Source organism: Anguilla anguilla, chromosome 1, assembly GCF_013347855.1.
Source record: "Anguilla anguilla isolate fAngAng1 chromosome 1, fAngAng1.pri, whole genome shotgun sequence".
Lineage (NCBI taxonomy): Eukaryota > Metazoa > Chordata > Actinopteri > Anguilliformes > Anguillidae > Anguilla > Anguilla anguilla.
This window is the reverse complement of record NC_049201.1, coordinates 72,290,773-72,304,649: the sequence shown is the minus strand read 5'-3', so window position 1 is coordinate 72,304,649 and position 13,877 is coordinate 72,290,773. Positions and strand designations below refer to the sequence as shown.

The window sequence follows — 13,877 nt, the reverse complement described above, 5'->3', positions numbered from 1 at the left end:
GCGCTCCCCTCTGAAGCACGCGGTGGCAGCCGCTGCGCCCCCCTCACGCTGCAGCTCGGCCGAGCCGGACCCACGCAGACGCGGGTCAGAGAGGACCACCCTCCATCTGCAGCTCGCGGGTCAGAGAGGACCACCCTCCATCTGCAGCTCGCGGGTCAGAGAGGACCACCCTCCATCTGCAGCTCGGCCGAGCGTGGGGTCCCACCGAGCGCTAGAACAGCGGGAGTACCACGTCCGGACCGAACCGTGAAAGGCAGCGATGCGAAGCTGCCACGCGGCCAGTTCCAGCCCCCCCCCCCCCCGCCCCGTCCGGGCCGCACACCCACCTGGGTCGTCCATGTGGCCCATGACCCAGTTCATGGCGGCGTCGATGCCGGTGTTCCCGGTGTAGTACACCGCCTTCCTGCAGGCCTCCAGGGGGAAGCCCATCTCACACAGCTGAGACACCGTGGAGTCATCCAGCACCGGGGCTGACGGGGGGGGTGGGGGGGGGGGGGTGAGAGGGAGAGAGAGAGAGAGGGGGATGAAGAGAGTTAGAGGGAGAGACAGAGAGAGAGAGACAGAGAGAGAAAGAGAGAGGGAGTGAGGGAGAAAGCGGGGAGAGACAGAGAGAGGGAGGAAGGGAGAGAGAAGGGGGAGAGAGACAGAGAGAGGGAGGAAGGGAGAGAGAAGGGGGAGAGAGACAGAGAGAGAGAGAATGAAAGAGAATGAGAGAGAATATTAACAGTGTACAATAAGCACAAAGTGACTGACTGCTCTACAGCACATCACAACGGAGACAGGAAAAAAAACAAAAGAGAATCTATACAAACTACTACCGCACATGATGGTGAACAGAGAGAGCCAAGAGTAGGCAAACACATCCATGTAACTTATTCATGCCTACACTTCCTAGATGAACTACCTGAACGTGCAAATTGCCAGTGATGGAGGTAAACAGAAGGGAGAAGGGAGAAAAAGGCACAAAAAGGAGGAAAAGACAGAATGCAGAACCCACACAGAACAGGAGCCCAGCAGGAGAGAAAAGAGAAAGAACGGAGGAGGAGGAGAAAAGACAGACAGACAGACAGACAGACAGACACAACAGCGGGGAGTACAGCGAGTCGTCCTCCTTGTTGCTACGGGAACCCAGGATACCTTTGACCTCCACGTCTGGGGTCACGAGAGAGGGCGGGGCCACCTCTGGAAGCAACTCCTCCCCCGGCTGCTGTCCCGTCCCACGGAGCGCGCTCAGATCCAGCGTGTCAGGCACGTCAATGCTCACATCTGCAACAGCCAATCACCAATAAGCACAGACTGCGAAGGGTCACATCCATCATTAGGCTGCATTTAGCTAATGAGTTCACTCAATTCACCAGTTAAATCCCATCCAATTTACAGCCGGGGCCCAGTCCAATCTAACAAACGACCAGCTGCACAAAGATCAGTCCTCACAGCAGGTTCCTGCATTATTCAGATGAACTACTCAGAAAACACTTAAGGACGCTCCAAAGTCAGTGTGCACTTCAGAACAAAGAACTTTAAACAGACATTTCAGCTTTCATGATCCTGCAAATATCTCCCCAAAGAGCGCCCACAAAAACAAAACCAAAAAAAAAACAAAAAAAAAATAAAAACTGAAAAAGCCGCAGCTCCCTACCAACTCTCCCAGCGGATGGATAAACGTAATCCACCAATGAGAAGAGCATCAGCGAGAGGGCTTATGATCACGATTACGATCAAAGCAACAGATCTTTCCGAAGGCAGAGTTTACGAATGTGCCTTTTAAAAATAAAGCTAAAAACAACACTCTCGTAATCACAGTTTTTGAGTAGCAGCGTTTCTAAATAATTAAAGTTTAACACAACGAGAATAAAAACAGCCGCACAATGCCTTTTAAACCATGGCTGACAAATGTTTTTCTGCAAATCAGTTTGACGGTGTATGGTTTATTTTTTGTTCCTTGAAAAGCATACGTGCTGTATAAACAGACCTACCTCATCACAAGCTATAGGAAAGCGTTTCAATGAAATTCAAGAATATTAACGGTTTACTGTGATTTACGGTCACCGTACCCCAAATCATGCCCCAATCTGAACTTGCCACAGACAGGAAAAATATAACTCGGTTATCTGCTGGACAATTAATGGAAAATGTCCCAATCAGTTTAAGGCAAGCTGCAGCACGTTAACAACCTCCAAGATTTTGTATGGTCGGAGGTCTTCTTTAGTGGTGCATTATGGACATTGGAGTATATTGTCAAACTGAGCCTAGGCACAATGCTGAGGTTTACGGTGTGTGGGAGTCTCTCGGTACTGTAGTTCTGTGACAGTGAGGCAGCTTCCCCTCTCCAGGAGCACAATCAGGCTGAACCCTCATCTCCGGCAGAGCCACTAGAGGATGCGCTCTCCCACATTTTCCAAAAAAAAAAAAAAAAAGAAGCTGCATTTCTGTGCATCTGGCGTGAAATGCTTTTGGCGGTCAATGGCGGCCAATGGGGACGGCCTCCTCGGGCCCCGAGGTCACACAGCATCGGTAATGGCAGTCCTGACAGGGAGGCGGCGTCTTACTTACCCAGCTTCTTTGGGACCCAGTCCAGGCCAAAGGTGAACTTCTTAACCTGGATGACGAGATGATCGGGGAAAGAGGCGAAGCGGGTGGTCCTGGTGTGGGAGGGGAGGGCGGAGGGGGGAGGGGGGAGGGGGGGGGACTGGTTATACACTGTGCTTTAAAGAGTCTTGAGTTACACATCACGCAACTTCTTTCAGCAGCATGGAACACTATGTAGCACTATTAGTTTGAGTTATTCCACGGCTGTAGCACGTAACCATCACCAGGTTGACTTTCAGTGCATAGGACAAGGCTGCCCAACCCTGCTCCTGGAGATCTACCGCCCTGTAGCACACCTCGTTCAACAGCAGGAGATCTCGCTGAGCTGCCAATCAGTAGAATCAGGCGTGCCAAATAAGGGTTGAAATGAGAGCCTACAGGACCTGGCAGATCTCCAGGAGCAGGGTTGGGCAGCCCTGGCAACCCGCAATCTGCCGCATCACATTTTATGGAGATGGGCCGTGCGCTTCTCTAACCTCCAAACAGCACCTGACCTTGCATCGCGCCCTGCTCCCGCAATTACCAGTCCGTACACGATCACGCCGTTTTCCACCCAGCGCTCTTTCTCCGTGACTCTCTGACACGCCGTCCTGCATTCCTAAGCGGACGCGGGACGCGTTCCGGAGGTCGAGCCCACACAGACGTGAGCCGGAGGGACAAACGGGGAGGTGCGGCCTTAGCGCGGCGATCGATGAGGCTCAGCCCAGGCCAAATGAAAGGCCCGCTCGCTAATTTCGGCTGCTAGCAAAATGCCGATGACTCACGACGGGCGTAAATACGAAGATACGGTAGGTACTGTAGTACGGAATTGCTTAAAAATAACGATAAAGATCCTCAAGAAAAGCATTTAGAAAGGAAAAATAAGTTGATAATAAATTTGTTGCCCAGATTATCAAGACGTCAGAGCAAGACCTTAAAAAACTACAAGTACCACGATCCACTGAGATACTTAGTTGCCATCCATGTCATTTTTGTTTATTAGCAACCAATATTACCAAGTGGGCCTTTAGCCCTCCGTAGAGCATGTTTTTAGGAATGTTTCTTTGAAATTATACGCCAGTGAGTTAGAACTCCACTGCTTTCAGTTACCAGTAGTGATTGTTACATCAGCATTAGAACGTTCAGGTAAGAACATTCTAATCGCATATTTCCGATCTCACACCTCAAAGGGTTAATCCCCTGCCTCCTTCCCTGGGTGGCGCCATGGCCAATTACACGCTGGCGTCGTTGGCGATCACGCAGTGCGGATTTACACTACAGCGCGGGGCGCGATCACACATTGGAGCGGAGCCGTGGCAGCCTGGCAGCACATTGGGTGCGGAGCCGTGGCAGCCTGGCAGCCCATTGGGTGCGGAGCCGTGGCAGCCTGGCAGCCCATTGGGCGCGGTGGCGTAGCAGCCGGGGCAGGCTTGCGGCCCATTGGGCGCGGTGGCGTAGCAGCCTGGCAGCCCTGCGGCTCATTGGGCGTGGTGGCGTAGCAGCCTGACAGCCCGGCAGCCCATTGGGCGCGGTGGCTTAGCAGCCTGGCAGCCCTGCGGCTCATTGGGCGCGGTGGCTTAGCAGCCTGGCAGCCCTGCGGCTCATTGGGCGCGGTGGCGTAGCAGCCTGGCAGCCCGGGGGCTCATTGGGCGCGGTGGCGTAGCAGCCTGGCAGCCCGGCGGCTCATTGGGCGCGGTGGCGTAGCAGCCTGGCAGCCCATTGGGCGCGGTGGCGTAGCAGCCTGGCAGCCCGGCGGCTCATTGGGCGCGGTGCGGCGGCCGGCGCTCACTTGCTGGCCGTGGTCTTGGCCTGCACGGCGGAGCTCCAGAAGTCGGTCAGCGTCTCGGGCTCACTTAAGGCCGCCAGGCAGGCGGTGAACGGGATGCGGGCGCGCGGGGCGGGCGGAGGGGGGGCGCCCGCCGATTCCGCCTCCTCACGCCGCCGTTCTGCCTCCTGGATTTCCTCTGGGGGGGGGGGGGGAGAGAGAGAGAGACAAGGAGAGAGAGAATGAAAAAGTTAATGGGAGAGCAAATGAGAGAGAGAGAGGAGGGAAGGAGAGAGAGGGAGGGCAATGGGTTTAGAGAGGAGCAAAAGTAAGACATACACTGGATGTCACAATACCAAATCAACGTGACATTAAAGAAAGTGGCTCTTGAAATACTACAACAGCTCTTTTAGCCAGTCTTTGATAGTTGTAGCAGCATTACTTTTTAGTGATATGAGTAATATGTAACAATGAAAATTATCTGTTCAAAGTGAAGCTGTCTCTGCTTAAGACTGTGAATATGGACGGAGTGGTACAGTCATAAGAACGTGTCAACAGCCCATTAACAATTAATACTACATTTCCCATCAGTCCCTTCCTTATGGCGCAGGCTGCAGTTTACCTAGGTTGGTGGCCTGGTCCATGGGCACAGGTAGCTGCACAATGTAGTCGACCCTCTGTGTGTACTTGGCTTTGTGTGACTGCTGACAGACGATCCGCTCTTCCACCAGGAAGCGGAAGGCTTCGGTGGGGTTCTCTCCCGAACGGCAGTTCCTCTGGTGGAGTTAATGCCAAACAGGAGATTCAGAGTCAAACACCACAGACTCCACCCGGAAACATGAAGATTCCTGAACTCAACCGCACAAAATGGAGGCACGCCTGAAAACAACGGCACACATATCTGGATGGATGGAGGATAAAGGAAATGAAATAAGGGGTGAATAAAGATGCCATTACCTCCACCATGTTAATGAAATGCAGTAAAAACTCCTGAGCGTCTTGCTGACGACTGGTGGAGAACTCCGGGTGCCCTCGTCCAACCAGGGCCTTGAACATGCGGGGTGCTATGCCAACCTGGTCCCCCTGGAAACAGCCAATTGCATTTTTTAAAAAATGAATACAATGACAAAGAGACAAACAGTGATAATAACACACACATGCACCGTCGATATTAACAGGACTTCGTACCCTGGGTTCAGGGTTCACTGTGGGATCATCTCCTGGGTCAGGAGCAGGTTTGGAATATTCTCCCGACAACAAGCCGTAGCCCAGCTTTGCTCTGAAAAACAGGAGACAGTAAGGGGAGAGTGTCAAAACAGGCACCAAGGTCCAGACATATTCTAGTCAATTTAACTAAATAGTGAATTGTTAATATGCATATTCCAATCTAGCTTACTTTACTTTAGCTTGCATATATCGGCTGCGCATCTCACTGTGGTGAAAATGCCATTGGATTACGATGGTGATGCCGATGACGACACTCACACTTGCGTTTTGAAGTCCTGGGTTGGGTCACTGGGCCCCTCACTGAAAATCTTCTCAATTTTGGAGACGTACCTTTGGCAGACGGAACAGCACACAAGTCACACGGGTCACAAGACAGAGTCACTCACCTGCAGCGCACAGTGCAGTCAACTGGTAACTTCTAGAAGTTTCTCACAAAGATAGAATCAAACTGATAACGTTAGAAATACTGAAATGTTTAGCTTCATTAAATGTCCAAAGGACATTGAGCAGAACTCAACCACAATTTATCAAGCAACTTTTTTCAGAGAGTTAACGGCTGATTGCAGAAAATAGTTAAGCAAGCAAAAAATACTTGGTTAAAAAGCTACATAAATAAAAGTCCATAAGTAAGCTTTCCATTGCCATCTTTAGGGGCCTTAATTGGTCCACCTCCCTAAGGCTGAACTGAGCTCCAGTCCAGGACTAAGTCACAATCTACACACAGACACGGGCAAGGGACCAGAGTGCTGGAGGGACCTGGGCCTGCATTCACACACCATGCTGATCTCAGACCAGTTTTCCTAACCTCATCCATAATGAGCACAAAAGGCCAGACTGATCCCAGGTCAGCATTAGTACACTGAGACACGTCGTGAACGGGGGCGGGGGCGGGGGGGGTTAGCGGGAGGGCACTGACTTGCTCTGGAAGTCCGGCACTGTGAAGAGCACTTGCATGACAGAGTTGAGGTAGCAGCTGTTCCCCAGGTTCTTCATGCCGGTGAGGCCGGGGCCCCAGAGGGGCTGCAGCGTGGCCCCCGACTCCTGGATCACCTCCCACTCGCCCACGCGCTGGTTTACCGCGATCTCCAGCTCCGTCATGGTGCGCTCCGTCTGAGCGTGGGGGGGGGAGAGATAACACAGAACACATATTAGGGGAACACAGAAAATGTATTGGACTAGCTGAAAATTACATAACAGCTTGCCGTAAGCAGACACTGGGATAAGGTTATATTTGCCTGTACACCATTTGTCTAGATTAATGTTCAAGTTTTCCTTTGTATATGTTCTTTTGCAATACAAGAAATATCTTACATGCAAAGCATTTTAAATCTGAATCTGAATTTGAGAGAGAAGAGAAAGAGAGACAGCATCGTTCCTAAAGATTATGTACATTACTGATTAATTACAGATTCATTCAGAGATGCCCCTCTATGCAGATGGAAAATAAGAAGGTTACTGCAGAGACAGATGAGAATGCGCTGCATACTTTCTCACGCAGTATGGTTCACACATTCTCCATGCTGTCACAAAGTACATCCGGCTAAACGTTGCAATAAATAAATCAATGAATAAAAAAAGTGTTGTTTGGAAAGTTCTTTGAGTGGCACATACTGAAAAGTGGCATATTAACAACAACAAATAATAATAATAATAATAATCATCATCATCATAATAATATGTCTCTGAGTTTTTAGAATGACAGAACCCAACCTTTCAAATAACTTCAGTAATGAATATGAGGGAAGAGTGAAACTAAAACCCTTGCGCATTGTGAAACCAGAGCCTGGTGTGTCACAGTTATACTGCATGTGCCAAAATCAAGTAAGCCGCAGCACAAAGCGAGCGACAACAGACCACTGAGGAAAACCTGCCGACAAAACAGTTTCTCTGTCTCTACCCACAGAGTTCGCCCCCTGAAAACAAACAGCGGTAAATCACATTTTGCAGGGGTGCTGAAGACGCAGTGTCCAGCCTGAAACAGGCTCACTTTCATGCAAACGGCAAGGCAGAGACAGAGCGCAGCGTGGAACTCTGACGCCCCGAACGCAGCGGCTCGGTACCTTCTCCATGGTCATCATGTTGATGCCGAAGTGGGAGAGATGCTCCGGGAGCTTAGCGTCCAGCACCATGTCATCTTCCTCATAGGAGTACACGTCTGTAATCACAATCATATAACGCAGGGTCAGATCACATGTAGAATCATGCTGATTAGTTAATTAATGCACTGAAAAACCAATTCAGCTAGCAGTGCTGCAATAATCGTCCCTTCTGTTGGTAAGTAACAGCACTGAAATGATGGTAAAGGTGCTTCTGTGGTGATTAATATCTGTGTGTGTATGAGTTGTACATCCCCCCTTCAAAAGTCCATCATATACCCAAGCTCTTTCATTTAACTGCCCCACCTCCTTCCTTACCTGCCCCGTCAGGGGTAATTGTTCCCAGTTTGACAGCAAGCGGGTATCCAGTCTGCTGGAAGTGCAGGAGGGCGTGGTTGTTGCCCCCGGAGCCGTCGAAATACCTGCGGCCGCAGAGCACCTTCCCGTCCGACAGATTCATCCACAGGTTCTCCTGCAGGTCGCACACCTCGCACTTCCACCCGCTGAGAGAGACAGGGGAGCGGGTCAGAGCGCAGGAAAGGGCTCCCCAGCATCACTGAGCGCTACCTCTGCGCACGCATGCGGACTCACACGCACACACGCACACACACACACGCACACACACACACGCACGCACACACGCACACACACAGTCTACACAACGCACTGCACTGTTACGGCCATAACAGACCGCTCACTGTGCACACACACACGCACGCACGCGCACACACACACACACACGCACACACGCACACACGCACACACGCACACACAGTCTACACAACGCACTGCACTGCTATGGGCATCACAGACTGCTCCCTGTGCACACACACACACACACACTGTTTACACAACGCACTACAATGTTACAGTCAGCACAGGCCGCTCTCTGTGCACACACACACACACACACACACACCGTTAACAGAACGCACTGCACTGTTATGGTCATCACAGACTGCACTCTGTGAACACACACACACACACACATACACAGTCTACACAACGCACTGCACTGTTAAGGGCATCACAGACTGCTCCCTGTGCACACACACACACCGTTTACACAACGCACTGCACTGCTATGGGCACTTAGCTGGCGAGAGTTAAGCAGTGTACACACACATAACAAACGACAATGGCTTAAATAAAAGCACATACGTGATGAAGCACACCTAAAACCAGCAGGCAGGGCAGCCATACGGGACTGGAGTCTGATAAGCCTAGACCACGGTGGCCCAATCCTGTTCCTGCACATCTACTGTCCTGCAGGTTTTCACTCCAACCCTAACACAGCGCACATCATTCCACAGCTAGAGATCTCACCAAGCTGCCAATTAGTAGAATCAGGTGTGGCTTTGTTGGGGTTGGAGTGAAAACCAGTGTGACGGCAGATCTCCAGGAGCAGGGCTGGGCAGCTCTGCTCTAAGGCATAAGCATGGATTCAGCAGAAAGAGGGGCCGCACCACAGACTGACTGACACACAGAATGAAACACAGATGCACCCCGTGCCTTAAAGCGGAAAAGCACACCAAGCGAATTAGCATCTAAACCAGGGTCACTTTTAACTGATTTATCAGAGAGGATTTCATGACTGTTATTCTTCTTACTCGTAAATGACTCAGTAAACACGTCAATTCCATAAATAAAGAATACAATAATAGAATCAACACGATGGAACTTTAAATTAAGGAGACGCAGGAAAAGAGAAACATTCATCATTGCAGGAATGAGACTTTAAACGCCACGAGAAAAATCACCTCACAACTATAATAAGAGCGCGAGCCAACACACATAAATAATCACAAGCAGCAGGGAAGCGCTCGTAAAATGCCCCTCCTTCCGGCTCACTTGCATGCTAGCCGTCTCGCTCTCCCTCTCTGAACCCAAGCCCCTACAGGGCAGAGTCTGGCAGGGTCGAATCCTGTGAGCCGTGCTTAGGCTCCTATTACTGCCGCAGTCCACAAAGCCGAGCCCAGAAAAGCCAGGCTAGCAGCTGAGAGAGCCCCGCGTGTTCACGCCCACATCTGCAGACTCGCATTATTGATTTTCTCCATTTTTTTACAAACATGCCATTTTCACCTCCTCTGTGAGATAACAGCATTATAATGAAACAGCCTTGTACACGGTAGCTCTAACCTGCTGAACTGAGATCAGTTCAGTGAATTAACTGAAATTCAATTTAGTGAATTAATTGGATTTTAACTCATTCAAATTTCCCTGTAGATCATTATGCAGACACAGACGTAGAGCAGATGCAGACTGAGAGCAGATGCAGACGTACAGCAGACACGGACGTAGAGCAGACGCAGAGCAGACGCAGACTGAGAGCAGACGCAGACTCAGGGCAGACGCAGACACAGAGCAGACGTAGAGCAGACTCAGAGCAGATGCAGAGCAGACGCAGACTGAGAGCAGACGCAGACTCAGGGCAGACGCAGACACAGAGCAGACGTAGAGCAGACTCAGAGCAGATGCAGAGCAGACGCAGACTGAGAGCAGACGCAGACGCAGACTGAGAGCGGACGCAGACTCAGGGCAGACGCAGACTGAGAGCAGACGCAGACTCAGAGCAGAAATAGAGCAGACGCAGACTCAAAGCAAATCTAGAGCAGACGCAGACATAGAGCAGATGCAGACTCAGAGCAGACGTAGAGCAGACGCAGACTCAGAGCAGACTCGGAGTAGACGCTGAGCAGACGCAGACACAGAGCAGATGCAGACTCAGAGCAGACGTAGAGCAGACGCAGACTCAGAGCAGACATAGAGCAGACGCAGACTCAGAGCAGACGCAGACTGAGAGCAGACGCAGACTCAGAGCAGACGCAGACTGAGAGCAGACGCAGACTCAGAGCAGATGCAGACTCAGAGCAGACGCACAGCAGACGCAGACTCAGAGCAGACATAGAGCAGACGCAGACTCAGAGCAGACGCAGACTCAGAGCAGACGCACAGCAGACGCAGACTCAGAGCAGACATAGAACAGACGCAGACTCAGAGCAGACGCAGGCCCAGAGCAGACGCAGACTCAGAGCAGACGCACAGCAGACGCAGACTCAGAGCAGACATAGAACAGACGCAGGGCCAGAGCAGACGCAGACTCAGAGCAGACGCACAGCAGACGCAGACTCAGAGCAGACGCAGACCCAGAGCAGACGTAGAGCAGACGCAGACTCAGAGCAGACGTAGAGCAGACGCAGGCCCAGAGCAGACGCAGACCCAGAGCAGACGCCGGTGCGGATGCAGACAGAACCCAGCCGCTCTTACCTGGGTGGGATCTTGATTCCGTTGTCCAGCTGCTTGAGGTCGGCGGCGTGTCTGGACTCCAGCCGGACCTCACCGTCCCACTGCTGCACCTGCAGCGCGTGGGACACCGAGTCGGCCGACATCAACCCGGCCATGGACTGGGACACCTGGGGGAGAGGGGGGGGGGGGGGGGTCAGGCCTCTGACACCACGCAAAACCACCCGCGTCACTGCAGCCCTCCTCCCCGCATCCCTCTTCAATTCAACGTCCCGCCCATTCATTGCCCTATTTCCCTACCCTCTCTCTCACAACTTCGGGCATGCTGGCCAAGTCCTCCGATGTCACTTCCTGCCGGTCTGGAAGCAGGACTACTTTCACTTCCTCCTCGTACTGATCCTGCTCCACATCGAACCCTCCCTCTATTCCTGAGGGAGAGGAGAAGAGAGCACAGTGAGGTACTGCTCTACTTACTCAGGTTTAAAGACACCAAGTTCACACAGTACATCAGAGTGTACCCCCCATGATAGAACTCAATGAGAAAATGAATGAATGAATGAATGAATGAATGAATGAATGAAGCAAGGTGGCAATTCCATACATTATCTTACCAATAGCCAATCGAGTGGGCTTCTTCTTGGGTGGGTCACCTGAACCAGAGCTATTGTCATCCTCCTTCTGTGTAAACACATATCAGTTATAATTAGCCAACATAACCCTCCTCAGTATGCAGTTTCAACTAGCCTAAGCAACACAGCAACAAATTACTATAGTGACGAATTCCTGATTTTTGCCAAAACTACTGCGACAACAGCTACTGCTAGCCAGAACAACTTTGAGAAGAAATGAAACAACTTCCGTCATGGCCATGTAGCACCGTTGTTATCTTTATCCTTAGACTTTACCACATTTCTATAAGATTTGCTGTTTACCACATCTCTATAAGACTTGTTGTTTCTTTTTAATAATAATAATAACCCGGCTTGTGTTTGGGCCGATGACGGACCAACGTCTTTTGTATTGCTTGCAACAATTATATAACCCCAGACTGCGTTTAGACTTTCTAGATTACCCGTGCTTTAGCTTGGATCTGTCCAAAGTTAACCACTGAGATTCCATGCAACGACTGTGGGTAACATTAGAAACAACTTACCTAAAAAAAAAAAAGTAATCAGCAATTTACCTGCGCTTTACGGGTGCGTGTGATGTGCAAGTAGGCTCTCTGGCCGGTCCTGCTGTAGTGTCTGTCAACATACTGACTGCCAAACCCCAGGAAAGTATTCATACACACGTACAGACCTCCCTCGCTCTCCTGAAACAGAACAGATACTCAAATGTGACAGCGTACTAGACCCCTTAGTAAGAAAAACTGATGCAGAATGACAACGCACGAAGCCGGTGCTTTGGCATAAACACAATATAAAACACTGGCCGCGTGACAGACACGCTGTGGCGTTTGAAAAACACCACCAACTCAAATTAAGTTACGTTAAGAACAAAGTGACATAAAAGGATGAGAGAAACAAGCCACGTAGCTATCTAGTCAACAGGGAAACAAAAAGAACGTAACTACATAAGCAGGGACGTTATTAAATACGTAGCATTAAAGACTGGCGGAATGAAAGGGGAAATAAACACCCAGAAGTGAAATTCAAGAGAATTTAACCAGCTAGCTAGCCTGGCAAGGAATTGTGAAAATGTATACAGGTTTGGCTGGTGGAAGAACTCACCGGTGAAGAAAAGGAGAAGGCGCATTCGTCTTTGTGGACACGGTCCCCGGCCCGCGGAACCCGAATTGTGGACAGGACCGACATCAAAACCTCACTCGCCTTAGCCATCTCTTACTGTTTGAATTTGTGCTTTCTCGTCAGACTCTTTCTCCTCCGATTTTCTGACTTTTGCCAGCCTCCTTAATTCCACTGGCTCTAGGTTTTTTGTTTTATTTCCTTCCTACTCCTCTCTCTAGCCTTTCTACCAATGAATCCCACTCTGCCTCCTTACGTGCGCTCCAGTGTTTCAACCGATGCAAGGCCGGACGCGCTCACGACGAGTACAGCACTCACGGGGTCGCGGACAGTAATCGTAATATAGGGAGTATGCACGCTCACAAAAATGTAGAAGGACCAGAGGGTAGCTTAATGTGTAGGTGGCCCTTTGTGTGACAACGAACGATGTCTGAACGAAATTATTGCACAGCTAATCACGTTAAATCATACTAGCTAGACTGTATATATTGCTTTTTCGTGCGTATCAGTTTAACGGAGGCGCTATACTGATTCATTAATATTTACAACATTGTCCTACCAATCTAGTCTTCTGTGTGCACGGTCCATAGACCGTATAAAAATAGGGTACGGTCTGTCAATCACGTTTCTACAACGATCAGTCGAATCTGTGCAGCGTCTATTTTCAGTTGATGTCTGTGGAGAAAAAACTAATCTTATAAAGCCATCCAATAGGCTACTTTCAATCCACATACAACGTGTTTTGTAATATAAAGGTGCAAATATAACATTAGCTCAATTAGTGACAACACAAGCGACTTTGTCCAAGTATTCAACTTTAAATGCTCCATTACCACAGTTATTACGATAGTCTCGTACGATCCACGATGAGAAAGCGAAATTTGGTACTGCCATAACTAAACCCATCATCGCCACCGTGCTGGTGGAGGTATAAATCGCAGAGTTTAGAGACCAGTCGTACGACTGAAGATTTATGTACATGTGAATGATTATACCTTAAAATGAGGATACTTGAATTACTCTGGCTCAGTATATGAGCCCATTCGCACACAATGCATAAAGTGAATGGTATAGAAGGACGGGCGTACAGAAATAGTAATAGTATGTATTTGCAAAATCCACACTGGCAGGACCAAACAAGCTGGTTTCTTGCAAATATATACCGACTTGTTCAATATATTAAATCATATGCAACACTTGAATATGTAGACCTATGTACAATAAGTACAATAT

At 49.9% G+C, this 13,877-nt stretch overlaps 1 protein-coding gene across 1 annotated transcript in view; it reads right to left on the bottom strand.

Annotated features, from left to right (window-relative positions):
- usp5 (ubiquitin specific peptidase 5 (isopeptidase T)) overlaps positions 1-12,984 on the bottom strand; it is a 15,308-nt gene extending 2,324 nt beyond the window's left edge. Inside the window, exons 1-16 of the mRNA XM_035384518.1 lie at positions 12,630-12,984; positions 12,083-12,211; positions 11,511-11,577; positions 11,200-11,327; positions 10,924-11,069; positions 7,975-8,159; positions 7,621-7,715; positions 6,477-6,670; positions 5,819-5,890; positions 5,522-5,612; positions 5,291-5,416; positions 4,956-5,109; positions 4,358-4,532; positions 2,554-2,642; positions 1,138-1,266; positions 327-470 (exon numbers count right to left, since the gene is read on the bottom strand). Coding sequence (XP_035240409.1) covers positions 327-470; positions 1,138-1,266; positions 2,554-2,642; positions 4,358-4,532; positions 4,956-5,109; positions 5,291-5,416; positions 5,522-5,612; positions 5,819-5,890; positions 6,477-6,670; positions 7,621-7,715; positions 7,975-8,159; positions 10,924-11,069; positions 11,200-11,327; positions 11,511-11,577; positions 12,083-12,211; positions 12,630-12,737 — 2,032 coding nt within the window. The 5' untranslated portion in view covers positions 12,738-12,984. The remainder of the gene's footprint in view (positions 1-326; positions 471-1,137; positions 1,267-2,553; positions 2,643-4,357; positions 4,533-4,955; positions 5,110-5,290; positions 5,417-5,521; positions 5,613-5,818; positions 5,891-6,476; positions 6,671-7,620; positions 7,716-7,974; positions 8,160-10,923; positions 11,070-11,199; positions 11,328-11,510; positions 11,578-12,082; positions 12,212-12,629) is intronic.
- Positions 12,985-13,877: the final 893 nt, after the last annotated feature.